At 39.0% G+C, this 24,438-nt stretch overlaps 1 protein-coding gene across 3 annotated transcripts; it reads right to left on the bottom strand.

Annotated features, from left to right (window-relative positions):
- Positions 1-7,346: 7,346 nt before the first annotated feature.
- LOC107809722 (transcription factor BEE 3-like) lies at positions 7,347-9,744 on the bottom strand. Of its 3 annotated transcripts, XM_016634391.2 has the most exons (7): positions 9,593-9,744; positions 9,330-9,463; positions 8,663-8,785; positions 8,481-8,546; positions 8,233-8,301; positions 8,033-8,116; positions 7,347-7,635 (listed from the first exon to the last, which is right to left on the bottom strand). In XM_016634391.2, exons 1-7 carry the CDS (start codon positions 9,678-9,680, stop codon positions 7,540-7,542), a joined length of 660 nt encoding a protein of 219 aa, XP_016489877.2. In that variant the 5' UTR covers positions 9,681-9,744; the 3' UTR covers positions 7,347-7,539. The 3 variants fall into 3 exon arrangements, with proteins under 3 accessions (XP_016489877.2, XP_016489873.2, XP_016489875.2); XM_016634387.2 differs by having other exon boundaries at positions 9,330-9,718; XM_016634389.2 differs by having other exon boundaries at positions 8,663-8,782; positions 9,330-9,716.
- Positions 9,745-24,438: the final 14,694 nt, after the last annotated feature.

Genomic DNA, 24,438 nt, shown 5'->3' with positions numbered 1-24,438 from the left:
GTTTCTCGCAGCCTTCCTCGATTATTTCCTAAGTTCTTCTGTTAGAAACCAACTAATATTACCTCTCCTAAAGACAGCTAAATAACTTTATGATAAATACGCGGTGTATCACAAAAGTTTTGTTGCTTAATGCAATATAAATTTTAGGAGTTGAAATAAACAAGCACAAGTCTCTTGCAATCCAAAAGCATATGGCTTTAGTGTTGTGGTGTGCTCCTTAAAACTTAGCTAAAAAATCAGGTACAACAAAAGGGTATACCCTAAGATAAAGTAGTTAACGGATCGAGGGGAGGACAGAAATAAAAAGTTCTTTTATCATTTGACAATTTAGGCATCACTTGGCAAATTGGATGTTAGACGTTTCGCTACATCTATATATTGTTTCATTTAACAAATCTCAGAGTGATTGAATAATCTTTTGGGCTTCTCGGGTGAAGGTTGGTCGAAGATGATGTGATGCAAGTGAATGTTTACGAAAAAGTTGTCGTAAAGTTTCGTTCTTCGTTCCGTCGTCGATCAATCTATCACTCAATCACAGGCCGCTTTGTCATTGTCTGATTTTTGATAATGTTCTCTCATTTTTTCCAACTTTAAAAGACCCAATGTGGGGGACCCAATAAATATATCGCTGATTACGCTTGTCTCAACTCATGTCATTATCTTTTATCATGTAAATTGACAAGAGATTAGGATTGTCATGGTTCACTTTCATTGTTGTGTGAAAGGGATTTGACATTTTGACTTTCTGATAAGGATCTTAGCGTTTGGACATTCATGTACTAAAGATTAGATTCTTTTCTGAAACAGTGTACATTTTTACTGTTAAACGACTCCTTCCCGACATTTCTTGGAAGGGTGACATAAGGTTTAGCAACTGATGTCCGTGTAGTTACTATCCGCTAATTGAGTTCCTCTCCGTACGCTAGACTAGATTTTTATTGCCCTACGGAAAAATCAATGTCAAGAGCAATTGAGAGAACATAAAAGAGAATTGAGAATGAAAAAAAGCTAGATTGCATTAATGAAAGTTATGACAGAAAGGCAATACGGTGTCGACGAGGAGAGACACCAGTACAGAGAATTGTTTGCTTGCTAGAAAGTTTGATTGCTTGATCCCCCTAATAATGCTTAAAAAAATAAACCAAAGTTACAGGACTTGACCTAACTAAGATAGAGGAACATAAGGGAAGTACATGAAATAAAACTACTCTATATTTACAATGAAAAAGACTTAGTTTTCTACAAGGTAGAAACAGGTCAGTTGTCAGCAACATTGACTTTGGCATTATGGCCTGCGCAAGGCGGCGTTGTTTGCGCGCACAGCACTGTTGGCATCTTCTTGCGGCTGGGCGCTGGCGAGGGCTATCGGTGGGGCGACAGAGGCACATGTGCGCTTGTCACTTAGCTCAGCCATGACCACGGGGCCGTCCATGGCGCTAGGCGTTGGGGGGCTTGCTAGGACGCCATGGGGTGCGTTCAAGGGGTCATGGGGCATGACTGTAAAGCCTCCCATGACATTCTCCCCCACCTGAGTTGGCGACATCCTCGACGCCTTACTTGCAAGATAATAATCAATTAGGCTCTTGTAGGCTTTGAGGTTTGCTCCTCTCTCCCAAGTATTCTCATCTACATCACAGTCCTGCCATTTCACCTAAAACTCTTGGTGATCTTTCCTTGAGGTGTTAATCACTCGATTCCTTGAGGCGTTAATCACTCGATCATCGAGAATAGCTTCAACACGTTTTTTCCCAGTTGAATTGGGGCCTCGAATACTAGGTTTTGTGAGTTGTCTCCGTGAAGGATCTTCCATGTCTTCCCAAAAAGGTTTCAAAAGACTGACATGGAAGACGGAATAGATTTTCCACCAGGCTGGGGTATCCACCTGGTATGTAACTTTCCCAGTGCGTATTTCAATGGACAAGGGTCCAATGTATTTTTGCAATAGGCGAGGGTCATGGACCCCTGCACACAAGTATCGCTTTGGGATTTTGACCATCACTCTATCTCCTACTTGGTATTCAACAAATCGATGATTTTGATCAGCATGCTTATTCATCTGCTTTTAGGATTTGACAAGATAGCTCCGCACTTTCTCCAAATTTCGCTTCCATTGTTTTGAGAAGCTAGCAGCTCGAGGAGATTTTGACATGTTTGGTGCATTCACAGTGTGTGGGAGTAGTGGTTGTTGTCCGATAACAATTTCAAAAGCGCTTTTGTTTGTACTAGATCTTTTTATGAATTGAAACACAGTTGAGTAGCATCCAGAAGCTTCACCCAGTTCTTCTGCGATTTGGTTACAAAGTAGCGGAGATATTCCTCCAGCATACTATTGAACTGCCCTGTTTGGCCATCAGATTGCTGATGGAAACTTGAGTTGTGACTCACTTATGACTTGAGACACTTAAAGAGTTGGGTCCAAAAATTGCTAGTGAAGCGTGAGTTGCGATTACTAATGATGTCTTTCGGTATGCCCCAATATTTGACGACATGAGAGAAGAAGAGTCGAGTTGTATCTTCTGTTGATATATATTGTAGGGCTGCTATAAATGTAGCATACTTGAAAAACCGATCCATCACAACCAAGATAGTTGTGAAATCTCCAACCTTGGGAAATCCAGTGATGAAATAAAGGGAAAAAACTTTCCCAAGGTCTCTTCGGGACAGGTGGTTCCAAGATTCCCGCTTGTGTCAAGCGGTCCGACTTGCCTTCTGGCATACTAGATAAGTCTTCACATACTGAGCAACGTCATTAGCCATTTGAGGCCAATAATATACACAACGAAGTAATGCCATGGTGCGTTCTTCATCAGGATGACCAGCCCATAAAGTATCATGGCATTCCATCAGAAGAGTCCTGTGCAGATCTCCTCTTTTAGGAACATAAAGTCGGTTCCCTTTCACTTTCAGGAATCCATCTTCCATGTAGAACTAGCGAGTCTTGCCCTGTCCTACCAGATCAACCAAATATTGTGCAACAAGATCCTTGATGAGTAGATCCTGTATCTGGTATTTTATGGTGGTTGCTACCTCGCTCCTCTTTAGGGTGGTGAGTAGGCACACTGATGCTAGGTCGGCCCTCCGACTGAGCGCATCAGCAACCTGGTTTGTCTTCCCACTTCGGAACTCTAAGTTGAAGTAAAATTCCGCTAAGAGTTCCTACCACCTGGCCTGATAGCCATTCAACTTTTGTTGGCTCATGAAATGGCTAATCATTGTGTTGTCTGTCTAGACCACGAACGAGGTTCCCAACAAACAGTGCCTTCAAAGGCGTAAACAATGGACGACAACCAATAATTTTTTTGCGTGAGCGGTATAGTGTCATTCTGGCTCTCGTACACAACTGGATGCCCCTCTTGTGACAAGACTCCACCTAGAGCATAGTCAGAGGCATCCGTTTGTACTTCGAATGGCTTGGGTAAATCAGGAAAGGCCAAGATAGGGCTACTAGACATAGCTGTTTTCAATGCGTTGAAGGCCTCCACATGCTTGGGATCCAATCCCAATGCGTGACTTTCTTTAGGAGTTCTGTCAACGACAATGCAATGAGAGAGTAATTCTTCACAAATCACCGATAAAAGTTGCATAGGCCAAGGAAAGCCCTCAAGGAGTGGATATCCTTAGGTGGAGGCCAATCTGTGACAGCCTGAATCTTCTATTGGTCCATATTTATCCGCCTTTCCTCAATGACATGTCTGAGGAAGTCAATCTGCTTTTGGGAGAATGTGCACTTGGACAACTTCATATATAGTTCGTGCTCTCGCAGTCGGGCTAGGACCTTCCGCAGGTGCTCAAGGAGTTCCTCCAATGTTTTGATATGTATCACAATCTCGGCCAAGTAGACCACTACGAACTCGTCAATGTACTCTCAGAATACTTGGTTCATCAATGTGCAAAATGTGCCTAGAGCATTCGTCAATCTGAATGGCATGACCAGGAATTTGTACGACCCATATCTTGTAACACAGGTCGTCTTGTGTTCATCACCCTCTGCAATTCGGACTTGCCAGTAACTTGTCTTCAGGTATATTTTGGTGAACATATTAGCACCACCCAATCTATCGAACAAGTCAGCAATGAGCGGTACAATATACAAGTTATTCACGGTGATTTTATTTAGGGTCTGATAATCCATACAGAGTCGTAGGGTGCCATCTTGTTTCTTTTGGAATAGCATAGGGGACCCATAAGAGGACTTGGAGGGCACAATGATTCTCGTGTCTAGCATTTTCACCAACTATCTCTGAAGCTCAGCGAGCTCGGGTTGTGACATTCTGTAAGGCGGCCGGGCGGGTGGCTTCTCGCCCAACACTAACTCAATCTCATGGTCCATAGTGCGCTTAGGCGAGAATCGATTTGGCATGTCATGTGGCATGACGTCTTCAAACTCCAGTAGCATCTCTTTTACGTGTGCAGGGATGGGACCTGAGAAACGTTCTATATCTTCAATACAGAGGGTAGCCAGGAACATAGGTTCATGTCTTTTGACTCCCTTCTTCAACTGCAAGGCCGAGATGTTCTCTGCGGCTATCTTTATGGGCATGCATGGGATAATGCAGGGTTTGGCCCTGTTTACTCCCATCATCAGTAGCATGTCGGCTCCCATCATCAGTAGAGTGTCGGCATCCGGTACGGGCATGGTGCTGGTTTGCCTCAGGAATTCCAACTCAACTATCAACTCGAAGTCATCTATGATCACCACGCATAGGTTGAAATTTTCCTTCGTAAGGCCCAAGCTTCACTGGTACATTTTTGGCTATTCCCCTCACTAGTTGAGGCAGTAAGTTGATAGCCTTGACACGACCTATGCCCTTTCCTACAACTAGACCAAGGCGCTCCACCTGAGTCGAGGCTAGGTAATTGTGGGTAGCGCCCGTGTCTATCATCGCCCGAATGGGCTTGCCATTTACCTTCATCTCGACGGACATTAGGGTCTTCTCTTGTTTAAGATGAGTCCTCTCATCCGCATTTTTCTTCCCTTTCTTGGTGATTGGGCCCAGGTCATTCTTCTTACGAATACCATTACTGGTTCCCGCTCAGGCCTCAGAAATAGAGCCAACAATTGCATTGAAGGCACCTACTGGTTCGGTCTTGTCAGCGTCATCTGTGTCATCATCTGTCCTATCATCAACATTTTGATGGGCGTTCACCTGTGCATATGGGCATTCATTATTCCAGTGTGGCCCGCCGCAATGATGACATCTTGAAGGGGGTTTACTCTCTCGTTGTTGTTGTTAGATTCAACCCTATTACTACATGAGTAGGGAGCCTTACATTTGGTTACACTCTAGTCTCCTCCACTTCTGCTAGGGCCACCAGTGCTAGGCTGGCCCCCTTTGGACAGGTAGTTGAGGACTATCCTTCTGAGCTTCCACTTGATAGTCCCCAAGGCGCTCCGCTGCTTGAATCGCCTTGGGTAAAGTGTCTACCCTTTGTCTTTGCAGCTCCATACGGGCATAAGTTTTCAACCCTTCTAGGAATGTGAAGAGTTTGTCTTTGTCCCCTACGTCTCGTATGTTCAGCATGAGCGAGGAGAATTCTCGCACGTAATCTCGCACTGATTTGGTCTTGCGGAGCTCCCATAGCTTTCTCTATGCATTGTACTCAACATTTTCGGGGAATAATTGTAGGCATATGGTTGTCTTCAGTTCTGCCCATGTCTCGAGAGTATCTTCACCGGCTCTGATGGCTTTGTATTTCACCTGCCACCAGAGTTTAGCATCACCCAGAAGATACATGGCAGCAGTTGCTACCTTCTTAGCTTCTTCTAGGCCCCCAACAGTACCACGGCATCGAAGTAATGTTTGATGTCGAAGATGAAGTTTTTCACTTCTGTGGTATTCCGAGCTCTACTGCATGACTTTGGCTTAGGAACTTTCAATTTTTGTGCCATGAGGGCGAGGTTCGCAGCACACCCGATTTGGTTTCCGCCTCCTCGAAGCAGGCCTTATAGTGCAGCATTGACAACATTAGTTTTCCTGTCAAGTTATTTATAGTTTGATTTATGGAAGTCACCTTATATGCCTCTTAAGCCATGTAGGCTAAATCCTCGGCATGCTCCTGTTGGAGGCCCTCGAATTTACCAAAGCCTCTGTGGCTGCCATTTGTCGGTCTCCTTCAAAATCGCGGCTGATGTTCGCAATGTCACCTTCGGCCTGTCGTATCCTGTGGTCCAGGTCGTCCCACATTTGCACTAGGTTGGTTCTTAAATCAGGCACAATATCCACGATGGGTCGTAATACGTCAACCGTCTCTTTAAGGGCCGCGATGTGATCCCCATGATTCACCATGGTCAGAAAAAATGGTGTAATGGCAATGTGTTCCCTCGCCCGATGTCGAGCCTAGGCTCTGATACCAACTGTTATACGGCATCTCACCTGAGATTCCTTGGAAGGGCGACGTAAGGCTAAGCAACCGATACCTGTGTAGTTACTATCCGCCAACTAAAGTCCCCTCCGTACGTTAAACTAGATTGCCAGTGTCGTACGGGAAAACCAGTGTCAAGAACAATTGAGAGAACAGAAAAGAGAATTGAGAATAAAAGAAAGCTTGATTGCATTAATGAAAGCTATTGCATAAAGGCAACACAGTGTCGAGGGGGAGAGACACCATTACAGAGAATTGCTTGCTTGTTAAAAAGTTTGATTGCTTTATCCCCCTTAATGATGCTTAAAAAAATAAACCAAAGTTACAGGACTTGACCTAACTAAGCTAGAGGAACATAAGGGAAGTACATGAAATAAAACTACTCTATATTTATAATAAAAAGGACTTAGTTTTCTACAAGGTAGAAAATGGTCTGCGCGCACGGCGTTGTCTGCACGCGTGGCACTGTTAGCATCTGCCTGCGTCTTGGCGCTGGCGAGGGCTATCGGTGGGGCGATAGAGGCGCATGCACGCTTGTCATTTGGCTCAGCCAAGACCCTGGGGCCGTCCATAGCGCTAGGCGTTGGGGGGCTTGCTAGGACGCCATGGGACGCGTCCAAGGGATCATATGGGGCATGGCTGAAAAGCCGCCCATGACATTACGATTGAACCTTAATTGATCGAAATGTCACGCGGACTGACTAATTCTTACTTCTATTTTATATGACCGCATTATCTTAGACGGTAAAAACCCTTTACATCATCAATAGAATTTAACCTATTATAATAAAATTATTATTTTTATTAAATTATTAATTTACCATATTTATTATAAAAATTTATTGTTGTAGTTACCTTATAAGTGATGCGATTGTGTAAATATCTTTTGTATCTATATATCAATGCATAAAACTTACAATATGCATGATACAAGAAGAAAGAGCCCGACTTTAGGCCTTTTCAGCTAATAGATGCGTCAAATATCGTTGCCAGCTACTAACTCATTGATGAGCAACCAAAGTTAGAGTTAAACAGAACAAAAACAAATTAAATACAAAGAACCTATACTTTTATGTGAAAGTGCAGAATTTAACCATATGGGAGTTCAAAATATAATTGCGGTATTATTGGAACTTTTTCAGAGTATATTTTCTTAGGGAGATTTCTTATGTACGATCAAAGAGACGGCCAAGATGGTTGAAAATGAGGAAATCCACCATACCCCTCGCCATCAATCTTTCCCATCCCTTGTGCTTCATAAACATTTTTTCCCTACAAAAATCAATTGGTGGAAATATGTCAAGGATATTTTCAAAAGATAAAGTAGCTTAAATTTCAAGAAAATTTATCTTTTCATAATTGATAGACTTGTGCTTTTCACAAGCCGAATATATCGATCAATAATTAAAAAAATGTTGAAGACATAATTAAATAATTAAAAGTGCACTTTTTCTAACAGTTTAAACTTTTTGATGAGATGGTCACACAACTCTAATATCAGAGCAGGCATATGTCTTGAGTTCGAGTCTCACTGCCACCCATTATCAACCCCACGTGATGAGGCATTGTGTTTAAACTTTTAGATAAAACTATCACACAACACCAACAAATACTAATAGGAAAAAAATGAGAAAAATAGAAAATCTATCACCAAATATAGAAGATGCACCTGCTGCATTGAGTCCATAGCTTCCATTTCTGATGAGTTGAAGTCATAAAACAAGCTTGCTGCTGACAGTTTCAAGGAAAGAAACTAAAAGGAAAATAATTATGGATACATTAATATAATTAGAAAACAGGTTAACTGATTTATTTTGGAGTTTTGGCACCATATAATAATAAGAAGATTTTGATCATCTTGTGACTTACATCAATTTGATTTTGTAATGATCTAACATAATTGATTATTACATCCAACATCACTGCCATTCCCATTGTCTGCAACCATATATTACTTAAGTTATAGAACTCATAATTATATGGCAATTAAAACATCTTAGAACTTTAATTTTCTTCTAGAATTATCAAATAATATTACTATAACTCATTAAAATTTAAGGATTTCAGAATTCTTTTTTAAATTAAAAAAGAAGAAGAAGATGGATTGTTTTACGTACCTTATAACATCCAGGAACCAATTCTTGCAAGGATCTCAATTTTTCATTTATCTTCTCACGTCGTAGCTAAGTCACAAAGTGCAAATAAATTAAGATTAATATATTAAATCTAATTTTGAATTTTTTTTTTTAAATTATAGAAGTTATAAATTTTATTAACAATATGCATGAAAAATATTTACCCTTTCAGCTAAACTGTGGCTATCTGTTGCTTGACCTCTCTTTGCTCTAACATGAACAACTTCTCTTGGTTTATCAGCTTCTCTATCGTTCTTTCTTTTTCTCTTTTTCCCACCACAATTCTGCTATAAAGAATCCAATCCCACATATCAAATTCAAATAAACATGAAATCTTGTGAAGGAAAAAAAAGGGAAAAAGATGAAACATATGGAACGGCCCCGCCAATTAACTAGTAATATTGTTCGTTTTTTGCCTAGACCTGTATGACTTTAAAACACGTTACTAGGGTCAAAGGATTGCTTCCTCATATACCCAACCCAACATCTGTCCTGTGTTTTGCAGTTATGGTATCCGATGCTTCTGCCTTTCCACTTTCCACGAGTAAAAAATATGTAACGATAGCTAAGAGAACTAGAGAAGCTATAGAGCAAAACCTAAGTGAATTAAAATGAAACGAATTATCGATTGTATCATAAAGACCATTATGTCCACGCCCCAATCATCCCCGGAAGAATATATGTATGCATCTAAAAGATCTTTTCATACTGTGCTCAATCCAGAAATTGGTTCTATACATAGGACCAGCAACAAGAAAACTAAATACAATGACTACAAAAGAATACTGAAACGATGAAGAAAGTGAACAGATCAAAGGAAAAGAAAAGTACATAATTTCCATTGACTTTTCCGTTTCCAATTGACACTGGAGGTGCAGGAGTTGAAATATTATTCATCAAAAAATCTGATTCTGGGATTGAATTTATGCCATAAGTTGGACCTCCCAATGTAAAGAATTGAGCTCCTACTGGATCATAAACATTTTGGGAATTACTAATATTGCTTGACAAATTCATATCATTATTGAAAGCCATAATCATGGGAATTTGATCATGATCAATATGATGAATTCTTTGATGATGAATAGAAAAACCTTCATTTGACAAAGCCAAATCCCCTAGTTGAATATTTGAGCTTAAATTTTCAACTTCTTGGTTTACGAGTTCCATATTTGAATTCATTATCTGCAATGAAAAGTTGGCAAATTCTGAATGTCTTTATATGATAGAATACCTAACATACGAGAGAAATATAAGAGTACTATTTTTTTTTTTTAAACTTATGTGTACTGATAGAGTATAATTTTTATGAATCTTACACAAATAGTCGGCTGAATTTACTATTTACTTTTTCTGGCCGATATAGTTAGATTATATACTGATTATACAATAACAGGTATGAAAATGAAATTCCTTAACGGATCCTAGATTTAAAGGTTGCGGGTGCCACTCTTTAGGTAAAAAGTATACCGACCTCTATCCACACAGACCGGCAAGTCGGCTCAATAAAAAGTTTTGTTACTTCCGATTAGTTGATTAAGCCTTCTATTCACAAAGATAGACAAATAAGTTTAATATTGTCTAGTTAATCCTTTTTCAAGCTTAATCTAAATTCTATTGTGGAAGGAAATTGCCCGACAAAAAAATTACTAAATGAACACCTCCAATTATAAAATTTGCTTAAAGAATAGCTTAACTAGTACAAATTGTTTGTTTTACTAGATTAATTTATCTTCGGGGGCACCCGCATCACATTTGTGAATTGTGGATGACACTTCAACTACATATATGTTTTTGCCTAGATATATACTTATATATTAAAAAATTTAGCCGAAGGAGGCGGGTGCCGTACCATCCCGAATTCTCAAGGTAGATCCGCCCCTATTTATACAGATATGATGCAATAAATATCACATAATATCTTATTAAATTGGATTGATTGTAAACTTTTTTACACTACGTATGCATGTAACTTATTTTCTTGCTGGCTATAAAATTATTTGAAGAAGCATTGGAGTAACGATAGAAGCTTATAGTTACGAGTTCGAACCATGGAATCAGTCACTTATAATAATTATATTATAATAGGTTACTTATATCATATCTTTTTAGGTGCTTCACTTTTTCAAACTCTACGTCAACATGAAATACTTTGTTTATCGTACTGCCTTTTTTGGTTTGAAAATTACTGAACCCTTATTGCTAAAGCAATCAATTCAATGCCCATTTGATGATTGTAGAAAATAAGGTTAGTGTGCACATTAAAGGGACACGTGGCAATAAAGGATTGATAATATCTTGGTGGGTCCTCCTTTATTTGATATATCAAGTAAGTGGGACCATTACACGCCATTGATTAAGCTTGGTCCAAATTGAGAATACTTTAAACTTTAAAGCCTTCTAATTGTTTGGCATTGAGTTCTTGGAAATGACAAGTCTGTATATTCCGATTGACTAACTTTAAATATTTATCAAACTCAGACCTCGTACCAGTAGTACTCTTAGTAGATTGTAATATGATTATACGTACCCTATTCCCTTGGTGATATTTTCACATCCTCATTCGAGAATTTATGGGAAGGCACGCCTTTTTTTTTTTGGACAAAGAAGTGGCGGAGTAAGGATTTGAAGTTATGAGTTCAAGATTATCGTCTTTTTAAATTACTATTTCTAAATTAATAATTTATATATATTAAATAAGTTTTCTAAGATCTATATAAAGATTGTATTAAAGTTATTGGGTGTGGTCGAACCCGCAACTTAATTTCTAGCTCCCCCGATGGCTGAGTTTGAAATTTTAACAAAGGATACAAAAAGATGCAAGAATATGTCGTTCATCACCGAACACTACTAAAAATTCGGCAAAGATCGACCGATCATTTTTGATCGGTCAAAAAACAGTCAAAAAACCGACCAAAGTAGGTCGGTTTTTCAAAGTATTTTAATTTTTAATTTTTTTTTACGAAAACCGACCAACATTGGTCAGTTTTCTTTAGTGCAAAAATGCGGAAAACTATTTTTGAGTCCCGCGAAAATTATTTTTCAAGAAACCGACCAACTTTGGTTGATTTTTCATTTAAAATAAATTAAAATTAATATTAAAAAAATGACCAAAATTGGTCAGCTAATTCGGCCGGTCATTTTAAAAAACCGACCAACTTCGGTCGGTAATTACTTTTTTAATAAAATCGACCAACTTTGGTCAGTTATTTTCGTGCGAAAATACAACTAAAGAGTATAAATGAAATAAAAGATAGCCTTAAAACAAAATGCACCAATGGTCTAGTGGTAGAATAGTATCCTGTCGTAGTACAGACTCCGGTTTGATTCCCAGATGGTGCATTTTTTATTACATAATTAAAATACCGACCAACTTTGGTCGGTTTTTCCTGCAATATTTTTTTTTTGAATTTAATTGATCGACCAAAGTTGGTCGGTATGCCCTTCCGACCTTCAAAATAGAGTCCACACGTAAATGGTCGTATTTTGGACGGTTATTAGCCATAACCGGCCAACTTTGATCAGTTTTTTGGACGATTTTGTCCGAATTTCTAATAGTGGAAGGGTGTCATGGAATGAATGAGATCTTTCTATCTTCATAATTAGAGGTCTCCGATTCGTACCTCGAGAATAGAGGAACCTTTGATAGCAAGTGGTTTTAATTGGTCATACGGATATCAGATGGTTATACAAAACATGAATTATCTAGTATTAATTTTATTTACCCTTAAAATGAGTAATACAATTAAATTTGTACGCGATTTAAAAAATATGTGGTTTAATCTAACATGAATGGTCAAAGAACAACAAATAATTAAATTACAGGAAAATAAAACGATCAAACCAAATGTGACGAAGTGATTAAGCCTAGCGTTAGGTTTGAATGCCAATAATCGGTCCCGATCGAGCTCTCGGACTAGAGCTCGGTTGTGACTGAATTAATGAACAACTTGAAGAACACTTAAACAATTGCTAAAAGACAAATGTAAACTTTGATATATGTGCCAACAGTGACCGAAAAATGAAAAGGTTCTCCCCTTTATATATTAGGGTAGTTTCTACCCTATTACAAGTCTAAATGAGGTAAAATCCTTTTCCTTTCTTTTTTTCCCAATAAATCACCATCCCCAGTTAATATCGGGAGTGATCCGCGCCATAATATCTGGCTAATGGCGGATATTCTAGCTCCTCGTTGTCTTCTTTAACATGTTTCCTTTAACCTCAATTCTTTGTTTCACTCGAGCTTTATTTTTTCCATGTTTGGCCATGCTCGATTCCCGATGTATCATTCATCCCCCCAAACTCCAATCTGTGGGCACCCTCGACCTTACCTGATCCAGCGTCGAATCACACTATTCCTCTTTTCTTCATCGGGGAATTGGGGGTAACTTTATTTTTGATTTTACCCGTACACAAATAGTCCCCTCACTTCTCGGAGAGTAGGAACGATGACAGATTCTGGTTTAGGTATAATTGAGTTAGCGCCTTCATGGCCAGTAATTGAAACAGACTCCTGATTTTATTTATTGTAGTTACTCTTATTTGTTTCATTGATACTTGTTGTATACTCACATGTCTACTTTATGCACTTGTATTACTATTATTTGACCTCTAGTAAGTGTTAAGTCGACTCCTCGTCACTACTTCTTCGAAGTTAGACTAGATACTTACTGGGTACGCGTTATTTCCCGTACTCACACTACACTTCTACACTGATGTGCAGGTACTGAGACAGGTACTACCAGCGGTCACGCGAGCGCGTAGATGCATTTACAAAGACTTATTGGTAAGCTGCTTGCCTTGCTACGATCCGCAACACCTGAGTTTCCCTCTACCTTATTTACTATTCTGTCTATCATTTTTAGACAGTAGTTGTAGTAGTTTTGTATATTCCCTAGATCGCTCTTGCACTTGTGATACCGGATTTTAGGGGATCTTTAGCATTTATGTACTGCTGTATTTATCATTTCTTTCACCACTATGGATGTTCTTATCATGATGGTATTTTGTTTCAAAGAGATGTTACAGTTGCATGAAATCTAGTTTAAACTGTTTTTTAAAAAGGAAACTTCTATTTTAAAAATGTTTAGAAGGGGCAAATAAATAGTAATTTCACTTGTGGGCTTGCCTAACGGAAGCTTAGGTGCAATGGCGACCTATTACGGATTTGGGTCGTGAAAACTAGGGAGAATGGTGTTTCACGAGTACTCGACCTCGAAGTTGTTCTATATGCCTATAGGACCTCGGGCAAAATTTCTTTCCACTTCCGTTTTGAGTCGGTCAATATCTTCTTCAGATTCTTCGGTATAGTTTTATTTGTTGACTCCGCTTGACCGTTCGCACTTGGGTGATAAGTGGTCGATAGAATCTTTTTGATTTTGTGGTCTTTGAAGAACTTGTGGTCACGTTCCGATACACGAGCCAGGGGTTGACATTTTGAGTTGACTTTTGTTTCTCGTTCAATATCGAAGCTTTATTATCCGGAATTATTTCCTATTATTTTTATTTATGATGTTAAGTTATTTTGGCTAGATATGAGTCGTCCAAAGATTATTTCACACGAGAAGATCATTTTAGAGTATCGGTCTAGCTTCTTTGAGGTAAGCATCTTGTCTAACTTTGTGGGGGGGACTACCCCTAAGGATTTGAGTCATTTGTGCTAATTGAATTATGTGAAGGTCGTGTACGCGAGGTGACGAGCACGTACTCAGGCTTATTTATAGAAATTTGACTTTTTAGGGCTCTTAGATTCTTATGTTCATTAAAAATGAAGTTGTCTTATCATATTAAATCCTCCACTTACTAAATTCACCCTTACGTGTCTTATTTGGAGTTGATTGATTTATGTTCTATCCTTGTTGCCAATAAACTCTTATGTGCCTTAATTGAAGTTGTCGCCTCTTTTATTGACATGCTCTCTTTTTCGTAATTGCTTAACCTTAATTGAAGTTATTATTATCTTTTAATTAATTTCTTAACCTTAATTGAAGTTATTGTTATCATTTCCGTAATTGCTTAACCTTAATTGAAGTTATTGCTATCTTTTCCGTAACTGCATAACCTATATTGAAGTTATTGTTGTCTTTCTCGTAATTGCTTAATCTTAATTGAAGTTGTTGTTATCCCTTTCATTGTTGACTTATCCTTATTTGGAATCTTTTATTCATGCTATCTCTCATATTGTCGAGTTGTACTTATGTGGAATCATTGCTACACATTATCTCTCTCCTTGTTGAGCTATTCTTGTTGAAACCATTATTACTTGTGGTGTCTTTCATTGTGAGATCATTCTTTCGTTTCTTTGTGTTCTGTAGTTCTTATGTTGATTTACTTGTCATACTCTCCTATTATTGTTGTTGTTGCTATACTCGGTGTTGTTGAGCCAAGGGCTATGCGTGGTTGTGATATTGAAATTGTTTTGAGGAAAGGTTGTGGCATATGGGCACATTTGGTGAAAGACCTTATATTGTGTTGTTATGTTATTGGCATACGTGATATTGTTGAGAGGATCGTCGGGATGTTCACACGGTTATTGCTATTATTGATATTAGCACATGCGGCGTGACAAGGCGGGCTATATATGTGGGTTTGTGCATGTGGCGAGACAAGGTGAGAATATTATTATTCACGTGCGGCAAGACAAGATGGGCATTTACTTTATTGTTGCGCACATGGCGAGACAAGGTGGACTATCTCGGGGAATGATTTGTTATGACCTATGATGGTCTGGGGGCATTATTACCGATGATATTTGTGTAATGGTGTGTATACCTTGTGTGAGCCATGCATTGTACGTTTTGTGGTGATTGGTTCCTATGTGCCATTCGTTGTCTCTACTCTTACTTGTTGACTTGAGTTGTGATAGGACGCTTGCACAAACATCCACGTAATTAATCACCCATTTCTATTTATGAAGATGAATCCTGATGATATTGACCATTTATTTGTACTCTCGTGTACTTGCCTTTTATGTGAGAGTTATGTTGTTGGCACATGAATTATCCATGCAGCCATAAGTCATTGTTATTGTTGGCATGTGAGTTGCCCGTGCGGATATGAGATATTGTCACTCCCTTGGCACGTGAGTCGTCCATGTGGTTGCGAATTGTAATGTGGGCACAAGATGCCAAGAAATTAGGGTTCATGAGTTGGGGCCCGTGAAATGTGACTATGAGGTGAAGTACCTCGGAAAAATCCTTGAACAAATCTTGTGTGGAAGCAGTTGCTCTTATTGAGTTGTTAGTTGTTTTCTTTACTTGGTTTCACCAGACTTAAACTATATTCAGCTTACTGCACGGCATTATTACCTGTTTGTTCCATGTTGCCAATTGTTGCTCTTAGTTTCCTATTACAAGCATTGTTTGTTATTGTTATTATGCTTAGCTTTATGTTGATATTGTTACTTGTTAGTTTCACGTTTATACTTGTGCAGGTTATTATGTCTAGTAGATGTCTCGACTGTTCCTTGTCACTACTCCACCGAGGTTAGTCTTTATACTTACTAGGTACCGCTGTGATATACTCATACTGCGGTTTCTATATATTTTTGTGCAGATTCAGGTACTTCGGAGTTGGTTGATCGCTAGCTAGTTGTTCGGGTTCTGCTGTGGAGACTCAAGGTATACCTTATGTCACGTTCACGGGCCTCAGAGTCAACTTCTGATATTGTACTCATACTGTCTATTTCTATTCGGAACAGTTGTACTTAAAAGAGTTTTTTTAGTAAAATCAGTAGAGCTTATGACTTGTGCTACCGGTTTTGGGATTGTTGGCTTTGTATTAACAAAACTCTATTTCACATTTAATAGATGTTGGTTGATTTTGCTATTAATTCAGTAAGTATTAGGCTTACCTAGTCTCTAGGACTAGGTGTCATCATAACATCCTACGGAGGAAAATTTGGGGTTGCGACACTCTCCATCGAATGATGTTGGCCTAGCTGCCTGGATCAATTAACACATGCATAAATCGAGATGTATTAATAAGTACAGATATTACTAGTCCATCATTGTGAGGTTGAATGAAGCCCTCAACGTCCTCATTGTTAAACAAGTGGATCCCTCCAGAACATAGTCTCGAGTTCGTTTTTCTCGTGATAGAAACTTTGGTGCGTTTTATCATTGACCCTTGTGGAACATCTACTCCTCTGATTATCATGTTAACCACATGTTAAGGTTCTTCCTGCTCGATTTGTCTGTTGGCGTCCCTATTTTTGAAATGGTTTTTGGCTCGCACACTTAGGAATTCCTGAAGATGCCCATTGTTGAATAGACGAGCCACTTTTTCCCTTAACTATCTACAATCCTCTGTTTTGTGACCATGAATAATGTGATATTTACATATCAAATTGTGATATCTCTGTGTAGGATCGGACTAGATGGCCTTGGCCATTTGGTCTCCTTGATGTGATCGATGGCTGATAGTCTCGGGGTATCTCTGACCCCGGGTGATCTGTCGTTTCTATTTACCAAACCTCGGTTGCTTGGACCCTGGTCACTTCTCCAATCATTTCTACTCAGGTAAAGATTGGGCCTGTTTCCCCTTCTATTTGAGTTGTATGACTAGTATCGATCTCTAGGTGGACTTGACTCCTAATCCTCAATTATTTTAGACTTGTCATTTACTCTTAGACTTGTCATTTACTCTATTGGGATAAACCAACCCCGAGGGAGCTCCTAGTTGGTGGTCAGCGACTCTGATCTTTGACAGGTACCTGTTATGGACATCAGCCCAAGTAACCGCAGGGTAGTCTACCAAGTTCTGCTTCAACTATTGAGACGCAACCGAACTTTGAGGGTTGGGTCCCTGAGTGAATGCCTGAGCAGCCCAATCTTCTGCAACCGGGGACAGGCCATCCGTTCCATCTAGAATCTCGACACGAATTCCCTAAGCATCTTATTTTCCTTTTGCTTGAATTTAAACAGGTTCAATTTCCTTGTCTCAACTTTGATAGCGTCGGCATGGCATTTAATGAATGCATCTGCAAGCATAACAAACAAATCAATAGAATTTGGAGGTAATTTATGGTACCATATAATTACTCCCTTGAATAAAGTTTTCCCAAATTTCTTCAGCAATACCGACTCAATCTTGTCATCTTCGAGGTCGTTGCCTTTTATTGCGCACATGTAGGAGGTCTCATGCTCGTTTGGATCTGTGGTCCCATTGTATTTGGGAATATCAGGCATGCAGAACATTTTCAGAATTGGTTTTGGTGTCGCACTCGGGGGAAAGGGTTTCTAAATGAACATTTTGGAATCTGGCCCCTTCAATATTGGGGGCGTTCCCAAAATCTGATCGACACTCGAATTGTAAGTTCAACCTTCTTGTTGTTCGTCTCTATTTTCTTCTCGCCAGATTCCACCCGTTTTGTCAGTGCTTCGAGCATTTTTATCACCTAGGAAGTTTTATCGGGTCCGGATCCATCGGGTTCTGCAATAATTTGTTGCTTCCTCCGAGTATCCTCTCTAACCCATTCAGGTTCGACCGCGTTGTGTTCGTGATTTTTACTCTGCAGTTATGCTATTGGAACTTGCTAAGCTTGTAACATCTCAAAAATCAAACGTAAGCTAACTCCACCACCTCCCCCCTCGGGTGCCTCGCGAACCGATGGTCGGGGTTCCCCGTGAATGTCGTTTTCGGGATCAGTCAGTAGGTTTATATTGATAGTAACCTGTGAATTGGCGTCAACTGGGTTAGCGATTGGAATACCATTAGGATCGACAGAGGGCACGTCGTTGCTTGGCACCATGTTATTATTTTCATCGTTGTGGCCTGACTCGGCGTCAACAGCAGATTGAGAATTTGACATATTGAATAATCCTGAAGTCAAACTTCAAAGAGCAAGTGTAAAATAGGGTGTGTAATAAAGATTTATATTAAATTATCACTATTATCCTTTTTCCCATGGTGGGCGCCAAATTTTTTACCCTTAAAATGAGTAACAATTAAATTTGTACGCGATTTAAAAAATACATTGTTTGATATAACATGAATGGTCAAAGAACGAAAATTCATTAAATTACAGGAAAACAAAACAATTAAACCAAATGTTACGAAGTGATTAAGCATGACATTAGGTTGAATGCCAATAACCGGTCCCGATCAAGCCCTCGGACTAGAGCTCGGAAGTGATTGAATGGATGAACAACTTGAAGAACACTTAAGCAATTGCTAAAAGACAAATGTAAACTTTTTCGCTTTGATATACGTGGAAACAATGACCCAAAAAATGAAAAGATTCTCCCTTTTATATACTAGGGGCCTAGTACAGGTCAAAATGAGGTAAAAATCCTTTTTCTTCCTTTTTTCCCAATAAAACACGATCCATAGTTAATAACGGGCGTGATCCATGCCATAATATCTGGATAATGTAGGATATTTTGGCTCCTCGTTCCTCCTCTTTAACCTCGATTCTTTGTTTCAATCGAGCTTGATTTTTCCCATGTTTGGTGTCACGACCCGGAATTCCCACCGTCGGAACCGTGATGGCGCCTAATATTTCACTTGCTAGGCAAGCCAAATTTAGAACAATTTACTTCTTTTAACAGTTTTAAATGGTCACATTAATAAAGAACTGAAATAACTGAAATAACTGAAATATTCTAAGTATAAATGCGGAAGCTAAACCAGCCAAATATCTATTACAAATCCCTGAACCTGGTGTCACAAGTGCACGAGCTACTAGAATAGTACATACAACGGTCTGAAATAACATAAAGTTGTCTGAAAGGAGGTTACACATCTAAGTAAAAACAAGAATGGGACTTCAAGAGCTGCGGGCGCTAAACAGATGTACCTCAAGTCTCCATAGGTTATCTAATCCGAGCTCCCTAGTAGCCGCCGCTGGGACCAACTCTGAAACATGCACAATGTGCAGAGTGTAGTATCAGTACAATCGACCCCATATACTGGTAAGTGCCGAGCCTAACCTCGACAAAGTAGTGACGAGGCTAAGGCGGGTCACCTACACTATAACTTGTACGCAGTTTATATAATAATAGCAGAATAGTAGAAATACTGAACAGAATTAAACAGTCAATTGAAATTGATAACTATAGCCTCAAGAATAAACCACGTTGTCCAGATTTACCAATCTTTAACAATTCAAATAACAATACCGGAAAATCAACACAACTCAAGAAATGGAAACATAAAGGTTGTTGCGGCGCGCAACCCAATCCCACCAGACAACACAAATCCTCCCTTATTCCACCGAAATAGTATCAATAACAGAGATAATATATGTAAATATGTTGCGGCGTGCAACCCGATCCCACCATATATCAATATAGTATCATAAATCACCCTGATTTTACCATATAAGTCCACCCTTATTCCACCTGTTGCGGCGTATAACCCGACCCCACCATAATTCACCCTTACTCCACCATAACAATTCACCCTTATTACACCTGCTGCGGCGTGCAACTCAATCCCATCATATCAGTACCAAATACTCAAAGCATAATCAATTCAATAGTTCTACCACAAGGCCTTTACGGTCAATAAATACCAAACTGAACCCAAAGGAAACTTGTACAGTAAATAAATCTACACGAGTAATACAAAACAGCGAGACCAATCCAGCAATCGACAATTAGTAGGTGCAAGTAAGTCAACTTAAACAAATAGCAGGGAGTCATGAAACTATGGAAGAACTAACTCGTGAATAAGAGAAGATATTGAACAACAAGTAGCATTTAAACATGGAAAGCATATAATGCATGTAACAGTTAAGATATGAAAGGAAATAATAAAGGAAAAGCAGTAAATCAGGAAAAACAGATAATTCAGTGGCGTATAAGCATTCGTCACCTCGCATATACGCCGCTCACATGAGAATCACATAGCACATAGTCTAAGGGTTCCCAATTCCCTCAAGTCATGGTTAGACACAACACTTACCTCACTGCGAAGTCAATTCAAAGCTCTACCAGGGCCTTTTCCCTAGAATTCACCTCCAAACCACTCATATCTACCCACAATTAACTCAATAACATCAAATATTGCTAAAGGAATCAACTACAATCATAAATCTAGATTTCCCAAACTTTTCCCAAAAAAATCAAAAAACAACCCTAGGCTCGCTTGGTCAAAATCTGAGGTTCGGACCAAAATCCATTTACCCATTCACCTCCGAGTCCGATTACGTAATTTGTTTCAAAAATCCGACCTCAATTTGAGGTCTAAATTCCAATTATACAAAAATCCCTAATTCTACCCAAACCTTCAATTTCCACCATGAAAATCCTAGATTTTAGGTTGAAAATTTGTGAAATATAATGGGTAATTGAAAGAAAGTAGGTTAGAATCACTTACCAACAATTTGGGGAAGAAAATATCTTGGAAGAATCGTCTCTAGGCTTTCTAACTTTTGAAAAATTGAAAGAATGGCCATCATCGCGTTAGCGTGAATACTGTCGCGTTCGCGAAGAGCAGGGCCTAAGTGGCCTACGTGATTGCAATTAACTGTACGCGTTCGCGAAGGTCTATCCGCCTAACCTCCGCGTTCGCGAGACTGGGCTTGCATTCGCGTAGAGTTACCTCAACTCCCCTACCCAGCCTAGCTAAAGCTACGCGTTCGCGTGTGACGAGTTGCATTCGCATAGATCAATCCCCCCAGTGCTCTGCGTTCGCGGCCATGGTCCCGCGTTCGCGTAGTGTAAAATCCTCCCCCAGCCCAGATCCCCTTCGCGATCGTGAGAATGGCTTTGCGATCGCGAAACACAACACACCAGAACACCAGTTGCAGCAAAAATACCAGAATTTTCTAAGTTCAAAACACCTGTAGCATATCCGAAACTCACTCGAGCTCTCGGGGCTCCAAACCAAACATGCACACAAGTCCTAAAACATCATACGAACTTGCTTGCGCGATCAAATCGCCAAAATAATACCTAGAACTACCAATTGAACACCAAATCTAATGAAATTTTCAAGAAAACTTTAAAACTTCTATTTTCACAATCGGACGTCCGAATCACGTCAAACTAACTCCGTTTCTCATCAAATTTTACAGGCAAGTCATAAATATTATAATGGACCTGTACCGGGCTCTAGAACCAAAATACGGATCCAATATCAACAAGACCAACCATGAATCAATCTTTAAAACCATTAAAATTTTAGACTTTCAATTTTCAACAAAAATTCATATCTCGAGCTACAGACCTCAGAATTCGATTCCGGGCATACGCTCAGGTCCCAAATTACGATACGTACCCACCGAGACCGTCGAAACATGAATTCGGGTCTGTTTTCTTAAAACATTGACCAAAGTCAACTCGATTTAACTTTTAAGCAAAAATTCTTATTTTATCATTTTTTAACATATAAGCCTTCCGGAAAAATGCCCGGACCACGCATGCAAATCGAGAATTTAAGGCTTCGAAACACAAAATTTAGTTCTAACACATGAGATGACCTATCGTGTCATCACATTTGGCCATGCCCGATTTCCGACGTATCATTCGTACCCCCCGGGCTCCGATTTGTGGGCACCCTCGGCCTTACCCGAGCCAGTGTCGAGTCACGATGCCCCTCGTTTCTTCATCGAGGAATCAGGGGTAACTTTATTCCCGATTTTACCTGTACACAAACTTACACATCAATGTTCAACATTTTATATATATTGCAAAAGATTTATTTTTACCTACTAATTACGAGTACAATATAATTTTTGGACAAAAAAATTCAATTAAACGCCTTTAGAACTATGTAGCTCCGTTTATAGGAGAAAGCAATGTGAAATCTATCAATACAGAAGAAGGAAACAATCAAGAATTTTCCACAAGTAAGAGAACACTTCAGTAAAGTGAACAGCTTCCAATCTGGTCATTTGTACAATTCGAACTTAAGACTACTTGGAGTTCTACTAGTTCAGTTCCCTGTGCATTTTGGACCATACCTTTGTATATTAGGACCACAAACAGTGCACAAAATTAAAGTCATGAGACAAGGAAATATGGCAATGCTTATTTACATTACGCTGCAGTTTATTATGGTAGAATCATATGAAAATCATGCTATTGTAAATAACTCTTTTCTTGAAAAGCTTCACTTTCTTTATGCTGCATGTACTTCCCATAATTAGGCTGGTCGGTAATAAATAGCGACCGAAATCAGTCGTAATTTCCGACCGATTTCGATCGGTCAATAAAATTTTACAAGCGACCAAAAAAAAATTTGCCGAAAAAATCGACCGAAGTCGAATGAGGTAAAATGCAACAACAATAACAACAACAACAACCCAGTATAATCTCACTAGTGAGGTCTGGGGAGAGTAGTGTGTACGCAGACCTTACCCCTTCCCTGGGGTAAAGAGAGATTGTTTCCGATAGACCCTCAGCCTCCCTCCCTCCAAGAACTCCCCACCTTGCTCTTGGGGTAAAATATAGGATATATAAATGTGATTTGGAGGTCCTATATATATTATGGTTTGGGAAAGTTTTCTAAAACCAATAAACCATCACTTAGGGATTTGACTCTTGACATTATTTTTCCATAAGGTTCAATTGTAAGTTTCCTCTAAAATTTGAATTACATCACTGTGAAGTTTCTTTAAATATATGTTATGAAACCATTTTTAGGAAGATAAATACTGTTATTCAGTAATTTCCGTGCATCTTTACGTGTTTTTCTTTTTCTGATAGTTTTGACTACCAGTTGAAATTAACTAAATGTATAGGAACAATTAATTTCTTGAGTGAACTGTTAGATTATGAAGTTTGAAAATTAGTTTCTTTTTTTTTTTTTCTTTAACACGGTTCCTGTGGAAAAAAATCAACCTGTGGAAATTTTATAGATTTTTTTAGTGATCCAGATTACTTCAAGTCTTTTTCTTGTTTTTCCCTTTTTGACGTACTAAAAATCTATGACGTGCAATCACATATAATTAACACATAAGAATTTGTTTCCTCTAATTAATGGAACTTTTAATCAGCTTTATATTAGTTCTGTTTTCTCTACCATGATTTTCCTGTACATAAATTCCATGACTGCCAAAAATCATGACTAGGTAACTTCTTCTTTTTTTATTATTATTCAAGATCGGAACTGCAGTTCAATGGTTGCGACAGAACTCTATATGAAAAAAACGTATCTCATAAAAAAACGGGGAATATACTCTATATAGGGCAGTCCGGTGCACAAAGTATTCCGTGTTCATGCAGGATTGGGAGAAGGGTCACGCAACCTACCCTGATGCAAGCAACTGTTGATTCTACGGCTGAAACCCATGACCTGCCGATCACGCGTAGACAGTTTTACCGTTGCTCAAGAATCCCTTTCTGAGAACAGAACTCTATATGAAAAAAACTTATCTCATTAAAAAAATGGGGAATAGTACTCTATATGGGGCAGCACGATGCACGAATTATCCCGTGTTCATGCAGGATTGGCTGAAGGGCCACACACCTAGGAGTGTGATACGCAACCTACCTGATGCAAGCAATCGTTAATTCTATGGCGGGAACCCATAACCTGCGAAACAACTTTACCGTTGCTACAAAGATCATTTTCGGGGAACGGAACTCTATATGAAAAAAACTTATCTCATAAAACAAACAGTGCCTAAGACTTTTCAACCTTAAAGAAGAAAAGAATGCTTTATACTATTAAAAAGGGGAGGAAAAAAAGTAACATATCATTAAAGAGACGAAAAAAAGGAAGTACGGAAGAAATAATGGTAGCCTACATTACTAGGTTTTCTTCATTTTCACATAGTAGAATGAAATAAAATGTAAGGAAGAGAGTTAAAGCTTAATAAATTTGATCAATTATTGAATTCCCCTATGAGGAATATATACTGAATTTTCAGAAACAACCTAGCTAGAAGACATCTTTCAATAAATTGTCTCACATCGCTATTTTTTTGGTGCGCACTAAATAACCTGCGTATTATGTAGTAGCTCGTAAATTATACAGGAGATATAAATTA

This window comes from Nicotiana tabacum, chromosome 20 (assembly GCF_000715075.1).
Source record: "Nicotiana tabacum cultivar K326 chromosome 20, ASM71507v2, whole genome shotgun sequence".
NCBI lineage: Eukaryota > Viridiplantae > Streptophyta > Magnoliopsida > Solanales > Solanaceae > Nicotiana > Nicotiana tabacum.
This window is presented reverse-complemented; position numbering and strand designations above follow the sequence as displayed.